This window comes from Phyllostomus discolor, chromosome 6 (genome assembly GCF_004126475.2).
Source record: "Phyllostomus discolor isolate MPI-MPIP mPhyDis1 chromosome 6, mPhyDis1.pri.v3, whole genome shotgun sequence".
NCBI lineage: Eukaryota > Metazoa > Chordata > Mammalia > Chiroptera > Phyllostomidae > Phyllostomus > Phyllostomus discolor.
This window is the reverse complement of record NC_040908.2, coordinates 168371002-168386716: the sequence shown is the minus strand read 5'-3', so window position 1 is coordinate 168386716 and position 15715 is coordinate 168371002. Positions and strand designations below refer to the sequence as shown.

At 64.1% G+C, this 15715-nt stretch overlaps 1 protein-coding gene across 6 annotated transcripts in view; it reads right to left on the bottom strand.

The window, feature by feature from the left end:
• The window catches only part of ANO1 (anoctamin 1), a 140044-nt gene extending 124578 nt beyond the window's left edge, over positions 1-15466 (bottom strand). For 3 of the 6 annotated variants that reach the window (XM_036029818.1, XM_036029819.1, XM_036029822.1), the window contains exon 1: positions 15214-15462. In XM_036029818.1, coding sequence (XP_035885711.1) covers positions 15214-15271 — 58 coding nt within the window. In that variant the 5' untranslated portion in view covers positions 15272-15462. Of the gene's footprint in view, positions 1-15213 lie in introns of all 6 variants that reach the window. The other 3 variants (XM_036029815.1, XM_036029814.1, XM_036029816.1) reach the window with 3 other exon arrangements.
• Positions 15467-15715: the final 249 nt, after the last annotated feature.

Below are 15715 nucleotides of genomic sequence, written 5' to 3'. Positions count from 1 at the left end.
CCGGGTGGGACGGCGTCAGACTTGAGGCCCCCCGTGCGTCGGAGGGAGCCGGCTGCCGGGGACCAGGCCGCCTGCGCGGGAGGAAGGAAGTGCCTGCAGCCCGCTTCTGCGACACGCAGGGCCTCGACGTGCAGGTTGTATTTCAAAACCTCCTCAAGCTCAGCATTGAGCTGAGGAGAGAAAATCCAAAGAATCGGATTAAACAGCGGGCAAAGGCCTTGAACAGGCACCTCTCCCCAGAAGAGGTTCAAACGGCCAACACGCGGACGAAAGACACTCCACACTGGTCATCGTCGGGGAGACGCAAACCGAAGCCGCACGAGGGATGGCCTCCCACGCCCCACCACAGCTGCGGCGAAAAGACCGGAAAAGAGCGGTGTCGGCGAGGGCGTGGGGTGGCTGGCACCTTGGGCGCCGCTGGTGGGACTGTAACGTGGCACAGCCACTGGGGAAGACAGTATGGAGGCCGCTCAGAAAATTAGAGCGAGCCCAGGCTGGTGTAGCTCAGTGGATTGAGTGCGGGCTGTGAACCAGGCATCACAGGTTCAATTCCCAGTCAGGGTACATGCCTGGGTTGCAGGCCACGGCCCCCCAGCAACTGCACATTGATATTTCTCTCTCTCTCTATCTCCCTCCCTTCCCTCTCTAAAAATAAATAAATAAAATTTTTAAAAAATAAGAGAGAGCCACTGCACCGGCCAGTGACCCCACGGGTGGGGTCACATGTCCAAAAAACCGGCAGCAGAGTCCTGAGGAGAGGCCTGCATGCCCGAGGTCATTGCATCATCATTCACGGTAGCCAGGAAGGGGACGCCAGCCATGCATCTCTCCATGAGTCTATCCACAGGTGAATGAATGAAGGCCACGTGGCCCATCCACCCGATGGACGGTCGCTCAGCCTTAACATGGGAGGGCGCTCTGACCCCTGCTCAGCATGGGTGGACCTCCTGTACGACCCCACTCACGGGGGGACCCGAAGTGGACGAACTGTGGAAACGAAGAGGAGGAGGGTAGTGCTGGAGCTGGGGGTGGGTGGGGGCGGGGGAAGAGGGGCTGTTCTGGGGGGAACAGAGTGTCAGTCTGCAAGGGGCAAACGCCCCAGAGACCCCTGCACCGTGGCATGCACACGGCTCGCAGGACCCCTACACACTGCAAATGGTACAGACGGTCCGGGTGAGGTTATGTGCTTTTTACCCTGATAAAAAGAGCGAGCTCCAGGCTCTTTGGAGGGAGGACCCCAGTTTGTTGGAAAGGGTGGTGCCTGGGGGCGGGGACAGGGAGCAGAGCTGGGGGAGGGGAGCGAGATGCATGCCGGGTCGAAGTCCGAGGCGGTGTGTGGACATGGGCAGAGCCCGGCACAGGCCGTGCCTGGGCTTGGCAAGTCCTAGGCTGGGGTCAGGTGAGGTTTGGGTGACCCGACTGGGACACATGCTCGGCTGGGAGAAAGTGAGGGTGTTGGGTTGGATTCGAACCCCCAGAACACCTGTATGTGCCGGACTAGGTGCACAGGTGGTGAGTGAGCCTGCAGGTAGAGATGGTGCGGCTCAGGGGACAGGTGAACGAGGCCAGGTAGGGACCAGGGCTCGCTCCATGGCCCTGCAGTCTCCAAAGCATCTTTGGTTCCTTCGTTAGTGGCAGGGGCAGCCAAGAGCTACTGCACATGCCCCACCAACGTTTGCTGGAAGTTTGCGGGTGGGCTTCAACGGCTGAGGGGTCGGGGGGGCTCGGGTGCGTGGCACGGGGAGGGGGTCCGCTCTGGGGTGGCCCAGAGACTCAGAGGCCTGTGCTCCGGGACCCCGCATGGACACAAACTCGTTTGCAGACGGCAACGTGGAAACAGACTTGTCACTTGGTCGACAACTGTTCCCCATTTTCTAACACACGGACGGCTTTCCGTTGAGAGACACACGGTCCTCACTCGGATAGTTACCCCTTCAGTAACTGTCATTAAAAAGGATGGAAGTGCAGGACGGGACCGGACGGGGGCTGCCTCTGAACCGAGCTCCCCGTGGCGCTCAGGCGGACACACGCTCCTGAAAGATGCAGCCGGCCCCTGCCCGTGACTCACGGGAACTTTCCACTCTGAATTCTTGGGAGCCGGCAGATGCCTCTGATTGGCCGACGGACTTGTGAATCGTGCACAGGAAGTAAAAAAGCGGGGGAGGGAGCCGTGGCTGTATTTATAGAAACTTCATTTTTGCTATTTATCAAAAAATAAACACAGCCCACCTCACCCTAAAAATACACCTCTGAGGATCGACAGTGAAGCCGTGTTTGGCTGGTGGCATGGAGACGTGGGGGTCTCCAGCCCGTGGACGGTCTCACAGAAGCTTCTAGCGTAACCCGGGACCACAGGCCACCGGGCCTCTGTTCCCTCGGACATCTGAAGCACCATAGAGGGGTCCTTCCCGACCCTGAACCTGGCCGGGAAAAGCCTCCTGCTCCGACTTATCAGTATGAGCTGTGTGGCCGTGGCCCGCTTACTCAGCCTCTCTGAGCCACAGTTGCTGTGTCGAATGAGGGTCCTGAGAGGCTCCCCTCAGGAACACTGTGAGGAGTAAACGAGAAAATATGCCCGTAATAAAGTTCTGGACGCAAAGGAGATGCTCCGTAACCAGTAGCAACAATCCTAACGCACCGTGGCGGGGATTTCTGCCGCCAGCTCCGATCCCCCAGTGCAAGGCGAGTCACAGACGTGCTGGTAGGGGTCAGCCTCCCGTGGGGCCCCCGTGGCCAACCTCTCCCCGTGGCGCTGGAAGGCAGATCGCTGAGTCTAAAGAAGCCGGGGCCGTGGCTCCGTGGTGACTGTTAAAGGCAGAGGAACGGAACCCTGGCTGGAGCGGCCCGGGGGGCCGGGCATCGTCCCACACAGCGAAAGGTCACCGGTTCAATTCCCGGTCAGGACACATGCCTGGGTTGGGGGTCAGGTCCCTGGTGGGGGGTGAGCAAGAGGCAGCCGATCGACGTTTCTCTCTCGAGTCAATGTGTCCCACCCTCTCTCTCCCTCCCTCCCCCTCTCTCTAAAAACTAAGTAAGTAAAACAGAACAGAACAGAACAAAACAAGACAGAGTGAGGGAGGAGCCCGTGGTCGCGAGCCCCGAGGACAGAGGGTGCTGCACAGCGTCCCGCGTGTCACTGTCCCCGCCGCCCTCTGCGAGGGGACCCGGAGCGCAGCCGTGCCTGTGGTCCCGCTGCGGGGAGGCGGACCCTGGGCTCACCACCCCCTGACCGAGCGACCCCGGCAGTTTCCTGCTCCGTGAGCGGGGGAGGAGCGGCAAGGCGCCCCCTCGCCGGGTTCCGTGGCTGACGAGTGAGCGAGTGAGGAGGTGGCCCGTGCGAAGGGCACACGCACGAGCGTCAGGGGCGGGGTCAGATCCGGCGACCCCCAGCCGTCCTGAGCCGCCGTGGGGACGGCACTTCAGAGTCTGCCCTCGCTCTCCACGGAGACCCACTTCTCTCAAGCTTACGCCTGGACTATTTCTGTTTCCCTCCTGCCTCGGTGAGCTGGCTCTTCCCCCGTTTTAACTCCGACAGTTTTGAAACGCACGTGGCCTTGGAAGAGCCACCACCAGCCCGGCTTTCCCGCCCTGCCCCCTGCGCACGGACAGAGGCCCCCAATTCCCGGGGGGAGGCCGCCGTTCCACCGGTGATTGGTGATCACTTCAGTGCCCTCCTTCACGAGCCACCATGATGACTTGTCCCACAGAACACTCTAGAACTTTCTAGAACCAGTAACGGAGCTGGTCACAGCCTCCTCGGCATGCCCCCGACGTAAAGGAGTCCACTTCTCCCTGTCACCGTGCAGGGTGGTGGGCATGCCTCTTGGCTTGGAGTGGATGCTTTAATTCTGTTACCAAGGCGTCCTTTTTGTTTTTGTTTTTGTTTTTTAAGAGTTCTCAGTGGAGACGCTGAGTTCTAGCGGAGGTCTTTCCAGCGGCAGGCCACGGAGGCCGCGAGTGCGGTGGTGTGCGGAGAGGCCCGGCTCCCCCTCGGGCGCCGCCGGTGTCCACACCCGTCCGGTCCCGCCGCACGGCTCCCGGCCCGCGCTGCTTTGGCCCCTCGGGTTCGGCTGCCCGTGGCTTGGTTCGGCCAGCAGAATGGGGAACAGGGACAGGCCTGTGCACCCCCCCATCCTGGACCCCGGCTCTGCCCGAGAACCAGCCCGGGCCAGGCTGCCTGCTGGGAGGGGAGGCACCCCGCCGCCCCTGTTGTCCCGGCCCACCTCGGCTTGTCTGGGACCCTGTGGCCACCCTCCACCGGCCAGCCCGGCTGAGCCGCCGCTGACTGAGGGGGCGGGAGGGAGCCCCGGCAGGGCCCCCCCCCCGCCCCCCACCTGAGGACCCACAGCGCACCGAGCAGTGAGAAACGGTTGTTGTCGGAAGCCACCACGGGCCGGGGTGTCTGTCACGCGGTGACGGGAAACTGTGCCGTGGCTCCCGCCCCCTGACCTACTTAACTGAACTGATTCGCTGCCGTTCCCGGTGCCACGGGGACTCCGCACACGGACGCGCCCCGCCGCTCCGCCATCCCCCCGAGTCACCCGGTCCTCGGCAAGCGTGGCCAGGTGCTTGGGCGGAACCGGCCACCGGGGCCCTCACCCGGTTTAGGGCTCACCCGTCCGTGTGCCGCTGCCCTCGCCCCGACCCCAGTGGCCCTACAGTCACCTCGGAGTGGGTGGGGGAGGGGCTGAGTGTGGGCTGTGGATTTGCCCCCCGGGCCCTGGGCGTGCCCTGGTCGGAGGAGCAGGAGTGTGAGGTCCCGCGTGGGGACAGCTGGCCGACGCCCAGGACGTCGGGCCTCCCAGGACAGGCCGACCAGCAGAAGCCACATTCCATGGGTCCCCTCAGTTCTCAGGGGGCAGTTGGTTCCATCCCGAGGTCAGTCACAGAATCTAAGCCGTATGGAGCCCTCAGGACACTGCGGTCCCTGCACTCGGTGTTGGCGGTTTTAAACGCTGTCCCAAGTTCTCTGAGATCCCTCTGTCCCGCAGTGGGGCCTGAGTGCCTCTCCTCGCAGGGCCTGGGCTCAGTGGCAGCTTCTGAGTGGGTTAGAGGTGATGGGGGACCGTGCATGTCCGCCCCCTCTCACTTTCCCAGGCCACTGCCTCCAGGGGTGCCAGTTGTCCCACTGTGGGGACAGCCCCGCAGCCCTGTGCAGGGGGACCCCCACCCCACACGCCCAAGCTGACGCCCTGACCACAGCTAGCCAGGCTGGCTGGGCGAGGCCGGTCCTGAGCCTCCAGCCCACGGGGAGACACGGAGGTGACACCACGTACTCATCAAAGCCACTAGGCTCTGAGGTGCTTTGTCACACGGTGCAAGACCACAGGACACTCTGCACGGCGGGCTCGCCCGTCTCACACTCCCGTGTCCGTCCCCTGGAGGACCTGGCACAGTCCCCTCACCTCCCACTGGCACGGGGTTCTTAGTTCACGGGCACTCGGCTCAGAACGCATAAGCCGACGGTGCGCCAGACGCGGGCGGAGCAGGCCTGGCCTTCCCAGGCCGGTGGCAGCCACGGCGGGCAGGTCCTGACCACGGCCCTGCCATAGGACAGGTCCTGGGGGCTGCGGGGCTTGTGTGCCAATGGCCCCATCACGGCCTGTCACCCTTCCGCAGCCGCTGGGGTGGGCTGAGCTCCACAGGGGTGGGCCGAGCCGGGGACACCCTCACACACAGCCACGCCAACTCCACGGGGGCCTCGGGCCGCAAGGACGCTGCCCTCCAGAGCTGCCTTGCGTGGCTCAGAGGGGGGGTGGCTCCTGGCACTGCCCTCTCCTCGCTTCTTAAAGGCCTGTCCCAGACGGCTCACTGTGCTTTCTACACACACCAGTGCCGGCCCCCAGGCGCCCCTTGCTTGCCCCAGAGGGACGCCACGGTCCGGGTTCCCGTCTCCGCACGCCCTGAGCCCGTCTCCGCACGCCCTGGGCCCGTCTCCGCGTGCCACGGAAACACAGCCCGCGCCCTGGCCCCCTTCCTCGTCACAGCCTTTGTGATTCTCCCCCCACGTTGGGAGCTGCGGCGGAGGATTCAGCCCCGTGGCCGTGGGACGAGCCGTGGCGGGATGGGGCCACGCACGCGTCCACCCTCGTGCATGTGGGCATCCTGAGAGCGTCCAGGGCGGGCCCCCGGGGGGCCACGCTGCCAGGAGTGCCCACAGGTCTGCGGGTGAGCCACTGTGTGGTTCCAGTGGGGGATCCACCCGTGGTGGCTTTTCCAAGGAGGGGCCCTGAGGTGGCCGCAGCCCGGCGATCGCCAAGGCCACCGGTCGGCTGTCCTGAGTGGCTTCACTCCACACGTCCCGAGGGCCGGAGCCAGGGGCCTTTTCATGTGCTTATCGGGGCCCTTCACTCAACAGCGTTCTGAGGACCCGACACGGGTTTGCACTCACGGGAAGCCGCCTCTCTCGGGAATGCGCGGCTGATAAGCTCCCGGCAGAAGCAGGTGACACGTTCCATTTTCCTCCTCAGCCTGGGGCCCAAACGCACAAATGAAAGTTCCAGCTAATTATGGACAGAAAGGGGGCTTATCTAGGGACACGTCCCCCCTCTGACCCGTTCTGCAGAGCTGTGCACCGGCTCTCATCTCCCACCCCCAAACCGGTAGCCTCCCTGTAGTTCCAGTTACAAAAGCCTTCCCCCAGGCAGTCCCCCGAGGGCTCTCGGTGCTCAGAGCCTTTCAGGACTGGACAATGCCGGCCAGGCCTGGCCGAGGAGGAGGAGGAGGACTGGGCTACCCTGCCCCTGTCTCCTGGGGGAAACCCTCCGCACGGTTATCAGACACTCCCAGGCCGTGCCTGGTGGACCGTGGGACAGCCCTCTCTCCAGCTCCACTTTCGCCCTGGGGCCAGGGGGCCGGGGGGGGGGGGGGGGGGCGGGGCCCATTAGCAGGGAAGAGCTGCAGGGCAGGAGCTCCCTCCCTTCGGCAGACCTGGCTGAGCACAGTCCTTGACCCTCTGGCGTTCACCTGGCCGAGGTGGGGAGGGGCGGGGGGGGGGGGGTGCGAGGAAATTAGTGCAGGACACAAAAGTCCAGTTACGTTCTCAGACACTGCTTCGGGGGCGGGGCGGGGGGAGCACTTGGGCAGTTTCTTAAGTAGATAAACACAGTTCTATCCTCTGACTCACGATTCCAGTCACTGGCATTTATCGGAAAAATGAAAACCTAGGTCAGCCCTGGCCGGGGCGCTCAGCTGGCTGCAGCGTCGGCCCGACACCCCGGGGCTGTGGAGCCCCTCCCCAGTCGGGGCGCACTCAGGAACCAAGGGAGGCAAAACTCGGTGGGCAGCACGTCCGTGTGTCTCTTCTCTCCCACCAATCAACACACACGATTCTTTAAACTTATGTCCAGTAAAAGCTTTGGTCCTCACAGCGTCCATCACAGCGCCAAACGGGAGACAAGTGGTCTTTCTGGAAGGACAGACACACGGATGACGGTACATGTATACCACGGGGCACACTGACTATGGTCCATCCATGCCACGGGGCACACACATGGCGATGCATCCACGCCACGGGACACGCTCAGCAACAAACCCACTCCTGGGTGCACAAACTGCCAGGCTGGACACCAGAAGCTGGACTTGGACCGGTCACGTAGGAGGAGCTTACGTGGGTGACGTTAGAAGAGGCAGGGCTGTTCCAGGATTGGGGGTGTGAGGGGAGGTGGGGGAGGGCATGAGGCCACTTTCTGGGGGTGACAGGAAGTTACGTGTCACTGGGGTGCGGGGGCCACAGCCGCACGCGTCTGTGTCACCGACGGAGCGGAGCACTGAGGGGCCGGGCGCTCTGCTGTCAGCCACGAAGCCTGCTCAGAGTGACCAGGAGAGGAGCGTGGCTGACGGGCGCTCCCGGCGGGTGCAGGGCCCCGGGAAGGTCTCTGAGCAACGTCCCGGTGGCTGCCGTCTGGGGGTGCTGGGGGTGTGGCCAGGGGAGCCCAGGTGAGTGCCGCCTGCCAGGGGCCTGGGCTCACTCCCGCCTTCTCTCTGGCTCTGTCCTTCACTTTCTTCATTTTTTCTTTCAGCCCAATGTTCAATTATGCAATTTTCTTATATGTTACCCACATACATAAGTGGACTGTCCTCCTTTACCTGGGAGATGGGAGGACAAAGCTAGGCGATATTTACTTTTGTTTTTTAATACATATTTTATTTATTCATTTTTAGAGAGAGGGGGAGGGAGGGAGAAAGAGAGGGAGAGAAACATCCATGTGTGGTTGCCTCTCATGCACCCCCTACCAGGGACCTAGCCCACAACCCAGGCATGTGTCCTGACCGGGAATCGAACCAGCGGCCTTTTGGTTCACAGGCCCACACTAAATCCACTGAGTCACAGCAGCCAGGTTAGAAAGCTGAGTATTACTTTAAAACCAGAGTTCAGCGTAGAGTGTGAAGCAGCCTAGGTGTGCTCCCTGGGGCCCACCCCCACTTTCTGCAAGGGGACAGCGGCCCCCTACAAGTTCAATTACCACGGCTGCTCCCTCCCTCGAGAGCAGGATGGCGGTGAGTGCACCGGCCCTCCCAGGGAGCCCGGTGGACGGCCGTGAGCCCGTTGTTCCCCACTCAGGTCTCAGGGCCTCACGCCTCCGAGCACGCGGGCACCATCCACTCCCCGGGACCCCAGCCTCCAGGAGCTTTGCACATTTTCCGCACCAACGCCCTCTAAGGCGGAACTTCAGCTTCAGTGGGAGAGACAGGCGGCAGGAAACAGGTGTCACTGGACTGATCTTAAAGGGTGGCGTCCAGGGTAGCCTTCCGAAGGGACTGCCCCGGGGGGCTGTCGTCACACATGAGCCCCCTCGCTAGAGTGGGGAGGAGGGGAGGCAGCACCGGGCTCGGAGTGAACGCCTGTGAGCTCTAGCACCATCTGCCACCACGCTGCTGTGTGGCCTCAGGGACAGCACTCAACCTCTCTGAGCCCCGGGCTCCACCTGTTCCCTGGAGGCTGGCCCTGGCTTTCTCAAACTGGGGGGGGGGGGGTCTCTGAAGGAAAGACAGGCCTTTCATCGGCCCCTTTAATGGCAGAAAAGCACCTGTTCTGACGGACGAGTATGAAAATCAATGGCCAGGGTTCGAAGAGCCCCCTTTGAAGGAAAAGCTGGAGAGCTGCGTGTGTCCGTGAGGCGGTCGGTCGAGGCCGAGCTTTAACCCATCGCCCCGCTGGGCGCTTCTGACCGCCCTGGAACGCGGGCCGGGCGGGAGTCGCACAGTCGTGCTCCTTGTCCGGGATTGTTTAATTTATCGCCGCACGGATGCTGATGTTACAATATTCGTTAACGAAGAGCCCGCGTGGGGTGGTAACTCAGCATATTCAGTCCAGGACGGCTTCGTAAATTGATGGCTCCGATCTAAAACCTTCTATGGCCCATTAATACATCCGCAGAACTGCAAACGCCAGCGGTCAGAGGAGAGACCAGCGCGCCTCGGCCCGGCGAGCGGGGGCGGCCGTCACAGGGCGAGTGGCGCGGGGAGCGTGCACCCTGACGCGAGGGGCCCCTCCCCACCCCTGGGCTCCCCCACACCCACCGCCTCAGGCCAATGGCGACAAAAAGGTCCAGGTAAGGACATTCCACAAAAGCGCTGCAGGGCCCTCCAAACTGTCCCGGTCCTCACAGGCCGTCAGAACCTGCCATGGCCCAGGGGCGCCGCAGGAGACGGGGGCCCACTGAGTGCAGTGTGGGTCCCGGAGGGGGTCCCGGACAGACAGGACCTCAGGTGAAAGTCAAGGAAACGTGCATGGAGGACGGACTTGAGTTAGTGCTGACGTGTCCATGTCTGCCACAGGTCGTGACCACGTCCGCCACGGGTGCGCCATGTTACGGCAGCGGGCACCTGCTGTGGGCTGTTTGGGAACGTTCTGGGCGGTCTTTGCGATGGTCCTGCAGACCCGAGGCCGTTCTGAAGGGGAAGGTTCATTCGACCAGAAACAGAGTGACAACAGTGACCGTCGTCTGGCTGTAACCGGTGGGGAGCACGCCCTGCTCACCCCGACGGGCTCCTGGGGGAGGGGGTGCTTGCGGGAGACAGCCTGCACCGCCCTCTCAGGCCGCCGCGGAGGCAGACGCCAGGCGGGAAACCCAGAAAACCCGCCGGCTGAATTCTAACACGGGTCATGAGGGGTGAAGAGCTCCTTGTGTGATAACGTGGCCCCAGATCCGTCAGCGTGAAGACACATGTCAATTCATTTATTCATAGAGGAAGATTATCTATTGCACAAAATCATTACGCGGAGATCCACCCACCCGCCCACCTGCCCACACAGCGGGCGGACTCCCCGCAATACCGCACTAACGTCCACCGGGAAGGGGCTTCCACTTTGCACCGCGTCTTTCTCGCAGGGCACGTGACTGAGACCCAGCGGCGCGTGCCCCGCCCAGGAGCCCTCCGAGAGCCCGGAGAAAGGGGTTCCCAAGCCCCCGTGGGGGACGCTGAGCGAGAAGGGAATCCGAGAGGCAGCGAGCCCCCCTGCAGGCCCGGGGGGAGGGGAGGGGGGCGAGGACGGCCAGGGTGGAGGCAACGGTGAGGTGACAGGCACGGGGAGCCGCGGGCAGATTTGGGAAACGCGCAGGAACTGGCATCCCACCGGGGCCAGGCGCAGGGCGGAAGGTGGGGGTGCAGAGAGAATGGGGAGTAGCCACAGCGCACAGCGTAATGACTTCTGCAGGCACGGCGGCGGGAGGGACCTGGGCCCCCCGACAGAACACACGGCTGGGACTGGAAACGGAACACTCCAGACAGACTCCAGCGTGGACCACCTGCAGAGCATGCACGCAGGAACCAGGAACCAGGGCCCAGGGCCCGTGGGGGCCTCTGCCCCTCGGCCCGGCCCCGGTGCTCGCACTCCCCGCCCACTCCAGTCCCCGCCATTGGCCGCCCAGGAAACACAACGCAGTCACCGCTATGGGCGACCCACCTCCGCCCAGCAGCGGGCAGCAGCAGCCCCGCTCCCACACGGACGGGCGTGCAGACTGGGACACGCGAGCGCCCTGTCGGCACATGAAAGCATCACGACACACTGGAGGCCGTGTGTGGGCACGAGTCCCTCCGGCTGAGTGTGGAGGGGAAGCGCCAGCCCTTGGGTGTCAAGGGTGCTGTGCACACAGCACGCCCAGCGGCAAACAGGGGTGCAGCCCCCAGCTCTGGCCCGCGGGCAGGGCTGTGACGTCCGGGCCTGGAGCTCCGGTTGGTCATGTGCAGGAGCCTGGAGCCCAGCCCGGGCTCGGGGAGAGGCCCAGAGGGCAGCAGGGCGTCCCCTGGGCTGCGCTCCAGGCCCTGCCAGGGCTCAGCACTCCTGACCCGTTGCTGGTCTACCTGGTGGCTGCGAGAGCACTACTTTCAGGTGGGATTCTGAGGGCCGGAGGGCGTTCGGTACTTCGTTAAACAGCGGAAACGGCTGAGGGCCGTGACTGATGGTGAGGGAGACCCACCTATCGGACAGGGGTCTCCTGGGCCACCCAGCTCCCTGCTCTTGGGCTACAGCAGCAGGAAGCCCCTCCCCCCAGACTTGGGGGGTGCAGCTGGAGAGGCAGCAGCTGGACTGGGGAGGACAAGGAGGGCGGGCTCTGGGGGGGACCCAGTTGGGGTCTTCACCTAAGTGTCCTGTGGTCTAAGTGTCAAGGTCCCCCCGCACAGCCAGGCAGGCCCCACCCACCCCTCGTGATTGACAGGGTGGCCTAGCTGTGCGTGTGGGCACGTCACTTGCTCTGTCTGGGCCTCGGCCTCCTCATCTGTCCAAAGGGGCTCGTCACAGTGCCAACCGACCTGTTGAGTATTCGAGGATGGGACACAGAGGGCTTGCCACAGTGCCACCCACCCATCTATTCATCCACTTATCCACCCATCTACCAGCTCACCGACCTCTCCCTCCCCTGCCAGCCTGCACCCCATGCAGGGTGCTGTGCTCCGCCGGGAGCAATGAGCCCCTCCAGGGAGGCTGCTGAGATGGACGCGGTGAGCACAGGCCTGGCCTGCCGCGGGCGTGATGGGGGGCGACCACTGAGCACCCACGTCAGCAGCCGGGAGGCGAGCCGGGGGATCCATCCAGATGGACTTGGCCACCACCGCACCCGAGCGCACTTAGGCAGCATCAGGAACCTTCCACAGCACAGATCACAGCGTCGTAGATCGACTCCGGCCACAGACCCGTGGCAGCGAGGACGGTGGCCAGCCTGTCCCTCCAGCTCCCGGCACCGTGACCGGCCCGAGGAAGGGGACGCCCCTCTGTCTGCCCAAGTGGAGCGGGACCGGGCATCCCACGGCAGCGGGACGAGACCGCTTGCTCAGGGGGTCCCAGCCCAGCAGAGGCCACGCCCCCGCCCCCGAGTGAGCACAGCGAAGGACACCACTGCCAGAGTGCAGAGGCACCCTGAAGGGAGCGAGGACACGCTTGCAAATCACAGAACTGGCGAGGTGAATGCCCCCAATATATAAAGAGCTCCCGCAGTTCAACAACAAAAAGACAAGCCACCCTTAAGAAGCGGGCAGAGGAATGGAGTCAGTGTACGAAGAAGAGACACACAAACAGCCAATGAGCACGTGCAGAGGCTCAACGTCACAGGTCGCTGGGCAAAGACCAATCCGAGCCCCAGCGAGGTACCATCTCGCACCTGCCAGCGCGGCAGCAGTTAAGTGAAGACACAAAATAGCCAGCGTGGGTTGGGACTCGGGGAAGCCGGAACCCTCGTACCCACGGGAACCGGGGCCGTGGGAATGTGAAACGGCGCAGCCACGGCCCCAGTCTGGCAATCGCCGAGAAAGCTGGAGATACCACCCAGCGAGCCCACCTCTGGGTGTGCTGCCCAAGGAACGGAACCCCGGGGCTGGGACCCCAGTGTGCGATGCCCATCGTGGCACCAGGGACTGCCGCCAAGGTGGACACCACTCCCGTGTCCACCAGTGGGCAAGTGATAAGCCCTCTGCGTGCACTGGAGTATTACTCGGCCCTGAAAAGGGATGCAGCCCCAGCCGGGGAGGCTCCTTCGGCGGGAGCGCTGCCCTGTAACCGAAGGGCTGGGTGTTTGGTCCCGATCAGGGCACACGCCGGGGGTGCGGTCCTCCGTCGGGGCGTGTACAGGAGGCAGCGATGGATGTCTCTCTCTCACCTGATCTCTCTCTCTCTCAGTGTATCCTCAGGTGAGGATTTTAAAAAGCAAGACATCAGACAGGCAACCCCTCCCCCACCCCCTCCCCCACCCAAACCCGTTTGTCCTGTGCCACCCGGACACCTCGGTGGTGTCTCCGACGCCCCTCTTACTCCTGGGACCCCATCCAATGCCTTCCAGCACACGCACAGACTCTGACGCCCCCCTCCACCCACACACACACCCGTGGGTGCAGCGTCTCACACCTGGACGTGGCCGGAGCCTCGGGGGCAGCCTCTGGCCTCCCCACGCAGCCTGCCCTCTGCGGGGCGGCCAGCGGGAGTCGGCCCCAGCCGGAGGCTGCTCCCGCCCGCCCCTGCTCCAGCCCCCCCAGCGGCTCCTGCCTCACCCGGCCCACGTCCCCATAGTGACTGGAGGCCGGCCCAATCCGGTTGTCCCTCCTGCTCCTTCCTGTCCCCCCTTCTCCCCAAACTGTCTCCTTGACCACCCCCCTCCCAGCACGTTTCAGTCACTCCGTGTAACAGGCTTTGCGTTGGCTGTTCCCTCCGCAGAGCACTGTTCCCCCGCTCCACCTCCCCCCGGAGTGCGCTGCCCTGGGTAGGGTCCCCCCTGTTCCGGTTCCACTGTTCTTCATGAGACACACCGCTAAGCCAGCAAGCGAGAGGTATTTAATGAGGTATTTTTGATGGTCAAGAAAGCTTCCCGAGGGCCACTCCTTTGCATTGTCCCTTGCCATGTCCTCAGGCCCGAGGGGGCCCAGGGTCAGGCACCCAGCTAGCTGTCACTGCCCATGAAGCAGGTGAGTGGAAGAGTCCGGAGAAGGAGCTCTCCCGTCCCCAACCCAGGGGACAGAGGAGCAGGGGGCCCGGGTTCCAGTTCCGCCCTGGCCACTCGTCGGCTGCTTGACCCCAGGTGACAGCTTCACACCTCAGGTTCCCCACCCCTAAATGGGGGTGGGGGCAAGCAGGGCCCACCGCAGGCAGAGCGTGAGGACCACACGAGCTGCTGTGGTCTCTCGGATGCGGCTTACTTTGAGTTCTCATGAGAGGGGCGCTTTGGCCCCGCCCCCTAGCCGGCTTCTCCAGCCCCCCCCCCCCCCCCAGCCCTCCATCGCCCTGCGCTCGCCTCTGCCTCTGGCCGGCGGGACCCTCGCGCTCCCTCCGGGGCCCTTTAACCTGATGAGTACACAGGGGCGCTTCTAGGCAGAAGCCAACCTGGGCTGTTTGTGAGACAGACCTTGGGCTGAGTTTCTCCTCCAGCATCCAAAAAGAAAAGGGTGGGGGATGGGGAGGGGAGAGGGAGAACAAGTGATGAATGGGAGGGCTCCCCAGGCTGGAGCGGGCAGCTCCAGGGGGAGGGGGCCCACTGTGATGGAGGGGCACGGGGGTCCCAGCCTGGCACCCGGCGGCGGGGCCGCTCAAGGACCGGGGCGCGGCTGCAGCCCCTCGTCCCGGGCTCGGCCACTCACAGGTTTACTTAATAACCTCTGAACTGGGAGGGGGAAATTGTCCAGGAAGCATGGCCCGGGTCATTTATTTTAAAATTATTGGTACAAAAATATCCAGGGTCGTGATTTATGGGCAGGGAGAGGCCCAGGAAGCGAGGGAGTCCCCCCCCAGCCCGTCCCAGCCTCATTTGTCTCCACCCCCCCCACCCCGTTCATCTGCTGTTTCCATTATGACTCCGAGTCATAGTAGTTACTTTATATCGCAAACAAATCTCCAAAGCAGCACGGAAACGTTATGTGTATTAATAGCGCCTGTAAAAACATCCGAAATCCTTCCATCCACCCGGCGGTGCACGCAGCGCGGCCGAGGGGTGCTCTCCAGGGACTGGGAAACCTCCAGGCACCCCAGCAGTGGCCCTGGCGGGCGCGCTGCCCACCCCCAGCCCGAGGTTGGGCTGCCATCTACCTGTTTGTGGGTGCCCCCAGTGACCTGGGACCCACAAAGTGCACTCCTCACCCAGGAGGAGCGCGGGGACGTCCTTGCCCAGGGGATGGCGCCCTGTCTCCCACCCCCGTGCGCCCCTCGGTCCTTGGGAAGCCGCCTGCCCAGGGGTGCGACCCCCGCCCCCCCCCCCCCCCCGGCGCTCCCGCACAGCCCCGGATACTCACCGGCCGCGGGGTCTTCCTTGGGGGACAGCCCCTCGAGGCCGACGTCGCTCTCCAGCATGGCTGGGCTCACTGCCCGGCTCCGGCGCGCCCAGCCGCACCGGGTCCAGGAGAGGGGGTGACTGGTCTTGGGGGGCCCCGAGGGCCGGGGTCCAAGCGCAGCCGGTGAGAGGACAGTCCCCCTCCTCTCTAGACGCAGGACGCGAAGCCGCGCGCGCGCTCGCTGGAGCCAAACTTGGTCGCCCTAGCGCACCTCGGCGCCACTCCTCCCCCTCGGCTTTTTGGGCTGGGGGTCCCGGGCCAGCCTCCCGCCCCCGGGGGGCCTACCTGCGGACGCCGCCCTGGCCCCGCCCCGCCCCGCGCAAACCGACTCCCCCGCGGTGACCCAGACACCGAGCGAGCGCAGGGGAGGCTGGAGACGAACAGCCTCCGCACGGCCCGCGGGTCCGGCCCGCCCCCGCCTTCCCTCCGCGGGCGCGTCTCCACCGGCTCCGGACCGTCTTAT